Source organism: Phocoena sinus, chromosome 6, assembly GCF_008692025.1.
Source record: "Phocoena sinus isolate mPhoSin1 chromosome 6, mPhoSin1.pri, whole genome shotgun sequence".
NCBI lineage: Eukaryota > Metazoa > Chordata > Mammalia > Artiodactyla > Phocoenidae > Phocoena > Phocoena sinus.
Window position 1 is genome coordinate 13,926,195 of NC_045768.1, and position 12,893 is coordinate 13,939,087.

Consider the following 12,893-nt stretch of genomic DNA (forward strand, 5'->3'; position numbering starts at 1 on the left):
GTGGAGCAGGCGACTTGGCCCGGTTTCTGCCGCGCGGGGCGCGTCCTTTGTCTGCTCCGTGGCGCCCGGTGCCCGAGGCCCGCGCCCCACTCCTTGGGCAGACAAAGCCGTGGCTGCCGCTAGCCGGACCGGCTGGTGCTGCGCTCGCACCACCCTCTTCCCGCCTTAGCACCGCCCCCTCTCATTGACGTCCTCTGATTGGCCCGCGGGGCCACAAAGAGGCCGGGAAGCGGGTGGGTCACGTGAGCTAGCGTGGCCTCCCATTGGTCGGGTCAGGCTGCCAATCGGGGAGGGCGGGCTGTCCTCGCACGGCCCGGTCTCTCCCTCCGCGCTGGGGCCCGCCCGCTGGGCCGGCCGCCTGTCAGAGGGAGGTGGCGATGGTGCGCCCGGTGGTGGTGGCGGCTGCGGCGGCTTCCCTGGTCCGAGTGCAGGGAGGAGAAGATGACTGACCGACCGACTGACTGAATGAATGAATGGCGAAGCCGAGCGCGCCATGAGGAGCCTGCCGAGCCTGGGCGGCCTCGCCCTGTTGTGCGCCGCCGCCGCCGCCGCCGCCTCAGCAACCTCAGCGGGGAATGTCACCGGTGGCGGCGGGGCCACGGGGCAGGTGGACGCGTCGCCGGGCCCGGGGCTGGGGGGCGAGCCCAGTCACCCTTTCTCTAAGGCCATGGTTCCCACGGCCCAGGCCCCGAGGACCGGACCCCCGAACGCTACCGTCCACCGACCCCTGGCTGCGTCCTCTTCAGCCCAGCCCCTGGCTACCACCCCTTCTCGGGCCAGGGCCGAACCCACTCCGACCACCTTTCGGGCGCCGCTCGGCCCCTCGCCGATCACACCTCCTGCGGTGGAACGTACTGGGACCACCGTTCGGGCGACGACCAGACCCGCGCCGACCACCCTCTCGACGACCACTGGCCCAGCGCCGACCACCCCAGTAGCGACCACGGTGCCGGCGCCCACCACTCCCCCCATCCCGACTTCCATTCTCCCCGGCGGCGGCGGCAGCAGCAGCGTCCCGCCCACCCCACCTGCCACCGAGGCCCCCTCGCCGCCTCCCCCAGGTGAGTCTCAGCGCTTCCTCGCCCGCCGGACCCTCCCAGCGGCTGTCAGTGCCTTTCCCCAGCCCTGGCCTCTAGCGTTGGGCTCTTGGCTGGAATGGATCATTTCTTGCCCCAAAGGTTCCCCAGATTTCGACTCTCAAGGGGAGGTCCAAGCTCCAGCTAGCCTGCCCCCCAGCCCCCAATCTGGAAAGTCTTTTGTCCCCCCCTTGGGCTGTGCGTCCTCGGGAGGGGGGCGGCTGCTGCGTGGAAAGGCATCGCACCTCCTTCCAAACAGGGCTCTCTGGCCTTTGTCAGACAGGCTGAATGGGCGCAAACTTTTGCGTTCGGTTCGCTCACCTTGCCTCTCCGCCTGGGTGATTTGGGGAAGTTTGAAAGCCAGCCCAGTACCTCCTGAAACCAACTGGTCAAAAACTGAGTCTAAGGGATTCCTCCTACAGCTCCATTTCTCCTTGTTTATATAAATATCAGATGTGCATGTGACAGGTGGAAAAGATATTGAGAGGATTTTGTTTACAAACAGTAGTACAGACCACTTGAGGCCAAAAAAAGACATTGTAATCCATGTTTTCCCTGCAAATAAATAGATTCAGTAGGTCATTTGGGGCAGGTGTGTATCTAGGTTGAGCACATTTATAAATTAGGTTAAATTCCTTCCTTGCACCATTTTTTTTTTCCCTTCCTCAATTACAAGGTCAATATGTTTGGACAAATACACATTTTAAGCAGGAATGCCGGGTTTTTTCCCCCTTAAGGGGAATGTTCAGTTTTGCTGATGCTAATAAAAGCCAATTTCTGTCTGAGTCCCTGTAGAAAATATAGCTCTTCTTCCTGCTGATTGAAGTCTTCAAGCAAAGTTAGAGACAACTTCTGTTCTTTCCCCCTTGAGATCTAAAGTGGGCCTTGAACTAAACAAATAAAACCTACCTTGTCAAGATGTTAGTCAAGAGTTTCTGAATTCCTTTGCTTTGAGTTGGGGTTTGATTTGTCCAAACCATTTTGTCTAGCTGTATTTATATTAATGGATCTCTGACCTAATTCTTAGGCTCAGTGATTTACTGTGGAGTCAGGTATGGACGTTGGACTATAACTGAATTTGTAGAGAGTTTTCCCACATGATTATGAGCCTTAATACAGTCACATCTTGGATTGGAGCTTGGCATTGACATAAGAAGGAATGCAGATTATTCACCCATAAAAAGCCAAGTTTGTATTTCTTCCAGCTTCAAGGGCTGTACTAACTAGCTGGATTTTGACTATAACCTTTTTTGGCCTTCCTATAGAGAGATGGATATATTACTGAGAGACAGGAAGCATAGAGGTTGAGAGTATGGACTCTGGAGTCCATTCTTAGGTTTGAATCGTAGTTCTGCCCTTTATTAACTGTGTAAACTTGGGCAGGTCGCTTAACCTCTCTTCATCTGAGAAATGAAAATAATAATAGTACTTAGCTCATAGGATTGTTGTGAAAATTAAATAATTTAGTACATTTATAAAGCTTAGAACAACCGTTCCCCGTGCAGAGTAACACACTGTGGGTGTGTGTGTTAGCTATCCTTATGACTAGGTCTTCTTCTTCTTTTTTTTTTTTTTTTTTGTGGGATAGAAAGCATTTGAGAAACCTAGTAGAGACTTGTGGTGATTTTTATTTGTTTTAGTAAAATATAGTAGAAGAGGATGAATTAGATTTTCCGAAGTTTGAAGCACACCGTAGTGTTTATGTAGGAAGATTGCTTATTTTGAATGGTTAGTATATAATGTCTGTGTAATTGATGTTATTTTACCTTAATAATTTTTGTATTGTTATTTTTAAATCACAAAGGTAACTTTTTCCTTTTTAAGTTACTTTTTCATTGTGATAAAATATACATAACATAAAATTTACCATTTTAACCATTTTTAAGTGTACAATTTAGTGGTATTAAGTACATTCAAGTTGTACAGCCATCACTACCATCCATCTTCAGGACTTTTTTATCTTCCCCAACTTAAACTCTGTATTCATTAAACAATAACTTCCCACCCCCATTGCCCTAATTCCTGGCAACAACCATTCTACTTCCTGTCTCAGTGAATTTGCCTACTCCAGGTTCCTCATACAGGGGGACTCATACAGCATTTGTCCGCAAACGTAACCTTTACTTGTGAGAAACAAAGAACCAGAAGTCTACAAAGGAAAGAGTGAAAGTCACTCCTTTACTGCCTCCCAGTTCCAGTCAGTTCCTAAAGGTCACTACTGTTAGCAGTTTGATCTTTTCTCAGACATTTTTCTAGGCATGTATGAACATAAACACAGGGTTTTTAAAAATAGGTTTTAAAAACTCAAAATGAAATAATTATATATGTTACATATATTAATTATATATGGTTATAGCAAGTCGTAGAGTTTTGCGACTTGCTGTATACAATTAACTATGTATCATGGACTGTTTTTTTCATGTTAGTACCTAAGGTCTACCTTATTCTTTTCAGCAGTTGCATTTTTCGTTGTAAGTATATACCATAACTTATTTAACCAATCCCTTGTTTATGGACACTTAGATTGCTTCTGGGCTTCACTTTAAAAAGCACAGGGAAGAATGTGTTCTTGTTCAGTCCATCACGTATATATTATATTCTCTAATACTTTGGCTGGAGTTCTGTAGACTCCAAATCAATTTCAGGAGAAGTAAAGCTGGATTGAGTAATATTTGCCATCTGAGCTGTTCAAGGCTTTTGGTAACTTCCATAGACTACCATATATCTATGTCTAAGATGGTCTTTGAGCAACAGAAGTTTTAGAAGGATGTCCAATTTTTGTAGCTCTCCTGCGTTTTAAATTTTTCATAGCTTGTAGTTTTCTGTGAATTCACTGTGGATTGCCCGTGTCTAGTTCTCAGAAGCTGAACTGCCTCTGTGGGCCTACTGATGGGCAATTTTAGCTTTACAGTAATGTAATCGAGTATGGCCTTTCTATCTGAGCATGGGTTTTAGTCTACTTCAAACAGTAAACGCATCTCTTTGACAGAAGGAAAACTTCTAACTGAATTTGAGAGACCTAGTTAGGTTGGTAAAGTTGGATTCTCTGGCATTTGGGAAGATGGGTACAGGGTGTTTTATTTTAATGTTCCTGTAAGGACTGAGCACCATAGATAATATATTACATGTTTGGATGGGTCTTCTAGCTGCTATTTGAATTAATAAGAATTTCTTTCAAGGAGGTCTAGCTCAGAGCTCTTGCCTGCCCCTCAATTAGGGCTGTCTTTTGTTTGTAGAGACACTGATCTGCAAACTGAAACTAATTGCCCAGCAAGCAAGCATTTTCCTCCCACAGACCTGGCAAAACATTTGACTGATTGGTTGGCTGGGTAGGACATTTTAAGAAGGGTGAAGGCAGAAGCTGTGATACTAGAGAATAATAGTTATCAACAGTAAGAGACCGAAGAGATGACAAATGTTTGATTTTTAAAATTATGGACTTTCAGGGCTAGATAAGACTTTAGAAGCCACTGCGTCCTAACGTGGCTCTACATTGCAAGAAACACTTCTGTGGACTTAGCTGAAATATTTCTCACTGTGGTTAACACCAGCTGATTCAGGCTCTGCCCTTTGGGGCCATACAGAACAAGTCAGCTCTCTCTGGGCCATGACAGTTCTTCAGGGATCTGCAGACAGTGATCATGTTCCCTCTGAGTCTGGACTAAATAACTTCAGCTCCCTCAACCGTTATGTGAAATGGTTTCACATTCCCTTACTATCCTGGTTACCCCTCTTCTGGACTTTTTCAGTTTTTCTGTGTCTCTCCTGGAGTGTTGAACACAGAGCTGAACGTATTGCTCCAGATGTGCTCTAACCAGCTCATAGCAGAGAGGGCGGTTACCTTGTTCTTTCTGGTTGCTGTACCACTGTTGATGTAGTTAGTCCCTAATCACTGTAGCTTTTTTAGCAGCCACATTATGTAGTTGACTCATTGAGTCCATTAAGATAGTTAAGTCTTCTTTTTTTAAAAAAAAAACATGGAGTAGATGAGTCTTTCTTCATTCTGAACTTGGAAACTCTTGTTATTTTCTTAAGTATAAACTGAGACATTTGCCAAGCATGTAAGATTTATTGTGTTAGATTCAACCCATCGTTTTGGATCCCAAGTCTGTCAATGTACCCCACCCAGTTTATTCACATTCACCTACAGGGTGTTCCTATAGACAGAGTCTAAGGACAAGTTAGGGCAGGTTGTTCTTACCTCATAGGGGAGAGTACATTTATGGATGATAAAACAGTTTGGAAGGGAAGGAATAATGATTTAGATTAGTTCTCAAGGGTCTGTTCCAGCTGTAAAGTTCTGTGATGATCTGGTACACATGATTCAGGGCACATGAATGCCCCCGAAATGAGCCTCAATCATTTATTTGTGATCTAAGTTAAGAGAATAGGCTTTTTTTCAAGCAAGTCCTAGAATTTAGAGTTTGAAAGCTCTGACTACTATGGCATGGAAATAAAATATTGTGAATGGATTTTATTTCAAAGGAGCATTCTGGGAATTCAGGGCCCTCCTACCTGTACTGGGAAACGTTTTCTTCATCCTAAAATTCTGTACAGCTAGGTTCAGGGTGTCATTTGCTTATGGTTATTTAAGAAGATACCATTCATTTTAAGGAAATAGAAATTGTTCAGGCTTCAAAGATAAGGTATGTTCATAATCTTTTATCAAAAACCTGTGAGGCTGGGTGTATTTCAGAATTTAGAATTTTTCAGATTTTAGGAAGTTAATAAATACACCCCAGTGAAGTCTAGGGCAGCATCCTGTAATCAAACACATGAAGATACTTGCAGCAAAATGCATGTATATTCACACTGAGTGGGCTTTTAAAAAAGCTATAAATAGCCTTGCATTTGTTCAGGTCAGGTTTTGCTGCCAAATGAATAACAGAAAAATTTTTGGTTTTTTGGATCTTCTGGTATTTACATCAGGTCTGAGGGACTGTGCACCACTGTAATAGTAGTTGCAAACACATTTAGTACTTACTATGCTACAGGTACTGTTCTAAGTGCCTTACGTATGTTACCTTACTTAATCCTCACAACAGTTAGGTATAATTGAGTTAGGTACTATTACTATCTTCATTTTATAGATAAGGAAACTGAGACTCAGAGAAGCCCAGCTATGGTGGAGCCTAGATTCAAGCCCAGCCTTTGTGGTTCCAGAATCCATATTATTGGCATTTAAAGAAATAGTTACATAGAGGATAAGAGAAGGAAACCATTTTGCTAAAAATATTTGCCCTTGGATATTAGTCTGAACATTTTTCACCTGTTCTTTGGCATTTACTCTCTTCATTCTCTTGTGTGCTATTTAGTCACCTCCTCAAAATTTCTGTTTTACAATGTTGTACAATTATAGCTCTAACTCTTCCTTTGATTAGGTTCTAATATGGTCTGTGATAGGGAGGATTGTCTGTAGTCTTTTTAGGGCTAGGCCCAGGGACTACTCAAATTCACTCTATCTTATTCCTGGCCTGAGTGCCTAGCTTTCTGCATAAATTCCTTAGTCTGATTAGTTTCTGTAACAGCACAGTTAAACTCCAAAGCATTAGTTTCAAATCTACTGAATTATGTCCCCAGGAAGCCTTCTGGCTAGTTGAAAATTTACACATTGAAATAATCTAACTAGGTCTTTTTATCTTGATTTTTTATAAAGATCCATAAAATTAAAGTGAGCATTACTTTTCATCTCAGCATTGCTAAGCATGTATATATTAACTTCCAGACATCTTGGCACCCTTATAAAAAGAATAGAAGAAAAGTATCATGGTGCTGTTTTTACTGATGGGTAGATTATGGGTAGAGAGATTACTGCTCTAGGGCACTTAATAGATCAGAAGAGAATAGAAATATAAGATCTGTTTGGCTGAAAGACAGTGTTAGATGATATTTTTAGTTAAAAATAGCTTTAATTCGTGCTTTTTGCCTTGATCTTTATTTTTGTTTGTTTTCTTTACATATAATATAAACATCTTTAATACTAATGTTGAGATTATGTTATAGGTATCTCTTCTTCGTCACTTAGTCTTTTTTTCAAGTATGCGTTTTGGTTTATCTGTTTTTCACTAGAAACAACTACCCTAACTGCACTGGTAACTTTGAAGGGAGATATTTTAAAAATTGTCATGAAAAAGATAAAGATTATGTCTGGATACATGTGTGTTTGAATCACAGTAAAGGTTTACTCAGCTCTTTTTAACTGTATCTATTTAAGTACATGTGATAAATGTGTGTCAGAATAGTCCCTCTAGTAATGCCACTGTTCCACAGATAAGTATTACTGTCTGAAAAATCTTTCCCTATCACTTTTTCTTCATTAAAATAAAATCTTCTGTTCTCCTTGCTCATTTTTTTTCACTTTAAGCTCCTCTGTATGTTCTTCTTACTCCTGTCTCTTATTCTTGGACCCATCCATTCTTTCATGTTCTTTAAGGAACCAAATTATCCTCTCTACTTAACAATTTCCCATTTGTCCTCCTTCAATGCCTCCTCAAAGCCTAATTCTTCCAAGAAGTCTTTCCAGGGGAACAAAAGGTCCTTGAAGACGTTCTGGTAACAGGGTGCACAGGGTTGAACACTTTGCACTCAGAACAAAACCTGTCTTTCTTTGTGACTTTGACTTTTTCCCTATGAATTTGTTTTTAAAGTCTGTTTAATTTAGATTATTAAACCCACTTGATAAGAAAATGTCATAGTTTATACAATATTCAGGATATGGTATTAATTCTTTCTTTTAGAAAAAAATGAAAAGATTTTCTTTTTGTTCTGGATCTTCTTTATTGACCAGCTTTTGTTTTTGTTTTTTGTTTTTTTTCCTTCTCCTGAGGAACAATACAGAAAAAAAAACCCTGCCATAACAGAAATTATCTGCCTCCAAAAAAAAAAATCCAGTACTTTGAATAAGTAGCAAATTTCTTTTTCTATTTATGAATAATATGAGCTGTTTTTGTTGGGTAGGTGTATTTGGGCTAAATAGCAATATAAAAGGTTTAATTTGGTTGAGAAGCAAATATTAGATCTTTTGAATGACAGAATTTCCCCTGTAGAAATCTAATTAAAGTCAGTAGTGAACAGAGTGCTTCTAATAATTAACAAGTGTGCAGTGCTTTACAGTTTACAAGGTGCTCTTAGAATATCCGAGACTTTGGCATCTATATTTTGTAGATTTCTGGGTATTATATGAGTCAGTAAAACCTCAGGTTCTGACCTCTGTTGGTACTTATGTTGGTGAATATAGACGAAAACTTTATAGGTTTTTGGTGGGTTTCACATCTGGTATTTTGTATTTCAAACTGTTGTCTTGGGGAACTAAGATCCCACAAGCCGCATGGTGTGGCCAAAAAAAAAAAAAGAAGAAATCAAACTGTTGTCTTTTCTTTTCCTTTTTATTTTATTTATTTGTCTGCATTGGGTCTTCATTGCTGCGCGTGGGCTTTCTCTAGTTGCCGCCAGCGGGGCTACTCTTTGCTGTGCGCAGACTTCTCATTGCGGTGGCTTCTCGTGTTGCGGAGCGTGGGCTCTAGGCGCACGGGCTTCAGTAGTTGTGGCACGGCGGCTCAGTAGTTGTGGCTCACGGGTTCTAGAGGTCAGGCTTAGTAGTAGTGGCGCACGGGCTTAGTTGCTCTGTGGCATGTAGGATCTTCCCCAGCCAGGGATCGAATCTGTGTCCCCCGCATTGGCAGGCGGATACTTAACCACTGTGCCACCAGGGAAGTCCCAAACTGTTGTCCTTTAAGTTTATTTTGTTGAATGTAAATCTTTGACTGGTTTAGCTGCCCATATTTACGGGATGGAAAAATAGCATTTTGGGAAGAGGATTGCTTACTTTATATTTTATTTCCTAAGTACTATATGGGGCTGAATGTTATGGAAAGAGCCCAGTAATAATTGAAAGTAAATGGTGATGGAGGTAGCAACGCAAACTACAGAACTTGATTGGGAGAACTCATGTAAATTTCATTTCTTCAGATGGAAATATTATTTACTTCTTTCCTAGTGTAGGAATCTGTTTGGAATTATTTTAACATACTTGTTCTGTTGCCTCAAATCAGTGAGTATCAAAGAAACTTGGTACATTCTCACCTCTCATTACCAATCTAATATTTAACGCTCTGGGAGGAAAGGTAATTAATGTTAACTGAGCACCTATTATATGCCTAATTACCTACCAGGATTTTTTTTTTTTACTTACATCATGTTATTTAATTCTTAGACAAAGCAGTAGTTAAATATTATTATCCTTACTTTATGGGTGGCAAATACTGAGGTTCAGAAAGAGAAAGCAGCTTGCTCAAGCTGTCAGGCTTACGAAGTCCATGAGGGCAGGGACTTCTGTTTGTTCTGTTCACAATTGTATCCCCAGCATCCAGCCCAAAATAGATTCTGAATAAAAATTTAAGGATTGAATGAGTGAAGAAGAAGGAGTGGTTTGTAGCTACACTAGATGTGTAGTGTATTCTTGAGGAAAATAATGTAATCTCATGGCCTTTTCCTTAGTTTAGAAATGAACTTTTCTCCTTTTCTCCATTACTCATAGGAATAGTATGAGAACCTACTTAGGCAAGTGGAGTTCTTTGAGATCTAGCAAATTACATTAATTATTCATTTTTTGTTACATAACTTTGTCCCTTCTATTTTTCTTAAAGGAAGAACAGCAATATACAGATGTACATCTGATGCCTTTTGTAGAAAAAGTAGCTAAAGTTGGAAAAGCAGAGCCCTTGTATGTAAGACATGGGACCCTAAGGTCTTTCACAGTTCTCTTAACTGGTTCTGAAATCTTGGGCAAGTAATTTCATCTGTAAAATGAAAGAGGCTAGATTTGTTGTTTCTAAACTGTATTATTTGGGAAGCCAGGGTTCCTTAGATGTGTTTGGGAGCCAGTATAGGGACTCAGGAGGCCAAGTGGGTCTACTTCTGGGCCCTCCACCCCCACCCTCACCTCACACCCCCGCATCACCGCCCACACTTTAATCAGCTCCACTCTCATCTGGTTTATATATTGGGTTTGTTTTTTTCAGTAGAGATATTTGAAATAGGAATTTTTCTACTCTAAAATTCTATGATAAAGAAATTATGGTAATCTCTGAACTATTATGCATCTATTAAAATTCTTACATTATGTTAAGTAGCAGTATACATAGAAGGAGAGAAATACACCAAAATATTAAGTGGCTAAAGCTAAGTGATGGGATTATGGGTCTTTTTAATTTCCTTCTCTGTGTTTCTTTGGATTTTCCAAGTTTTTTTTTCAATGAATGTATCCAGTTTTAATTTTACAGTCATAAATATAAATGAATAACATAAAAAATGAATAAAAAGTTATGTTAAGCTTGATAAGCCTCCACTTATATGAGATCAACTCAGGGGATATTACCCCGGGCCACTTTCTAATTTCTGCGATTGACTCACCAGTTTTGATCTGCATCAGAGATATTTGCTTAGTCTCAGTGAGTTGTGGTTCTGAAGAAAGGAGATTGCTGAAGAAAAATACCCAAGAAAGGAAACTGTTCCTGACACCTGACAAATCAGGGTAGTGAAGACACATCTAAGATTTGGTACTTTTAGGGAAAGTTTAACTAAGATCTTAGCAGAGGCTGAAAACAGAGCTGATTCTTTATCCATTTCATTCTGTCTAGGGAATTTAAAACATGAACTTAAAAGTTAATTAAAGTAGGTTTTTGAAATAGATCTTGTTTAAATTGTGCAGAATTTGAATTCATGACATTGTTCACAGGCTTTACCAATAGATGGTCTTTGGTTATCTCTTTCTTTAAAGATACAGAGCTCCCAAAAGTTTGGTTTCAGTCTATCCATATGTTTTTCAATTAGATCGGATGGGATTGCTTTTATACTGGTAATACAACAGCTGTTCTATATGATATCCTTGCCAGGGAGACAGCTAAGCTCTTAGGGAAGGGGAAATATATTCAGATGGAAAAAGGAATGTATTCTGCCTAGTCACAGGGAAAATGATAAGGGGTAGGAATGTTTTCAACCTGGCTGGAGAACGTTAAATAACCTTTATTTAGTAGATTTTACACTCTTTAAATAACTGATTTTGGCAACTTGTTTCAGTCTTGCATGCTTCCTAGAAACTGGCATATTACAGGGATCTTATTAGATTTTTATTATTTTTTAAAATCTATAGTTTTTTAAAATATTTATTTTATTTATTATTATTTTTTTTGGCTGCATTGGGTCTTCATTGCTGCACATGGGCCCCCTCTAGTTGCAGTAAGCAGGGGCTACTCTTCGTTGTGCTGCGCAGGCTTCTCATTGCAGTGGCTTCTCTTGTTGCAGAGCGTGGGCTCTAGGCGCATGGGCTTCAGTAGTTGTGGCTCGGGGCTCTAGAGAGCAGGCTCAGTAGTTGTGACGCACAGGGCCAGTTGCTCCATGGCATGTGGGATCTTCCCGGACCAGGGCTCGAACCCGTGTCCCCTGCATTGGCAGACGGGTTCCCAACCACTGTGCCAACAGGGAAGCCCCAAAATCTATAGTTTTTATTTGATGTATGTGAGCAAAAAGAAGAGGTTATGAGTAACACTGTTAATTGTAAGGAGAACATCATATTCTCTAGTTCCTTTTAATTTTTTATTTATTTTTTTTGCGGTACGCGGGCCTCTCACTGTTGTGGCCTCTCCCGTTGCGGAGCACAGGCTCCGGACGCGCAGGCTCAGCGGCCATGGCTTACGGGCCCAGCCGCTCCGTGGCATCTGGGATCTTCCCGGACCAGGGCACGAACCCGTGTCCCCTGCATCGTTAGGCGGACTCTCAAACACCAGGGAAGCCCTAGTTCCTTTTAATTTTAGAAATGGTCTTTAAAAATGAAATTCCTTTAAACATATTCTAGGGAAAGTTGTCTCCTCTGAAGGAAATTGCATGAACCGAGTAGCTTTTTTAGGTTCTCTTCAGCCCTATCTGCTGTTTATAGGGATGAAATGGCAGTTTGGGAAGGGTTAACGGTAATAATGAGGGAAAAGATGGAATGCTTCGTATTCCAACGTGTTTATCCTGTTTTATATCTGTATTGAGGCTTGATTAGAGGAAGGCATTGGGCTTTTTTTGCTGTAGATCTCATTTGACTTTATATTCCTTATAACTCTACAGCGTGTTTTGATTACCTGTTCTATATGAACTGCTTTAACAAGGTAGCCCCACCATCCCTTGATGTTGTGTGGGTGAATGAATGGTTATAAAGTGTACCAAAACCACAAAGCAAGCTAGCTGTTGGGTATTTATTATTATACTGAATTGTTGGTGTATTGCCTACAAACCTATCCTGTTCAACTGGTTTTAGTTTTTAAGTTAGTTTGTTGCTTCAACTTGTCCACAAAGGCAGGGCTGAATGGTCCAGCTAATCAGTGGAATAGCAGTCAGAAGAAATAAATTCGTCTTTCTTTTCATTCACTTTGTAAGTTCCGGAGCACATTTTTTTTTAATGGCTCTGTGACTTAGTTTCTCTAACTATAAAATGAGACCTGTTACATGCACAGACACAGGGCAAGTCACATAATCTCCCTGGGCTACTATACTGTTGTCAGTAACATGAGTATAATAGTACCAACCTAATAGGGTTCTTGAGTGTTGACCTAGAATTCAAACCCAGCTCTGGCTGACTTAAAAGTCTGTGTTTTGCTTTTTTTTTCTTTTGACTAAACTGTGCTGCGTTGCCAAAGCAGATGGGAGTAGCAGAAAATGAAATGAAGCATTCAGTGGTTACAGAGCACATTTTGGGTTCCATTTTTGTTGCCTTCCCTAGCCTCCCAGAGCCTCCACCAGCAAGCCCATACATTGTCCTTCTCAGTGCTTGTTCTG

At 41.2% G+C, this 12,893-nt stretch overlaps 1 protein-coding gene across 1 annotated transcript in view; it reads left to right on the forward strand.

Annotated features, from left to right (window-relative positions):
* Positions 1 to 337: 337 nt before the first annotated feature.
* The window catches only part of MEGF9 (multiple EGF like domains 9), an 85,724-nt gene continuing 73,168 nt past the window's right edge, over positions 338 to 12,893 (forward strand). The window contains exon 1 of the mRNA XM_032634919.1: positions 338 to 1,061. Within this exon, the coding sequence (XP_032490810.1) occupies positions 470 to 1,061 (592 nt within the window). The 5' untranslated portion in view covers positions 338 to 469. The remainder of the gene's footprint in view (positions 1,062 to 12,893) is intronic.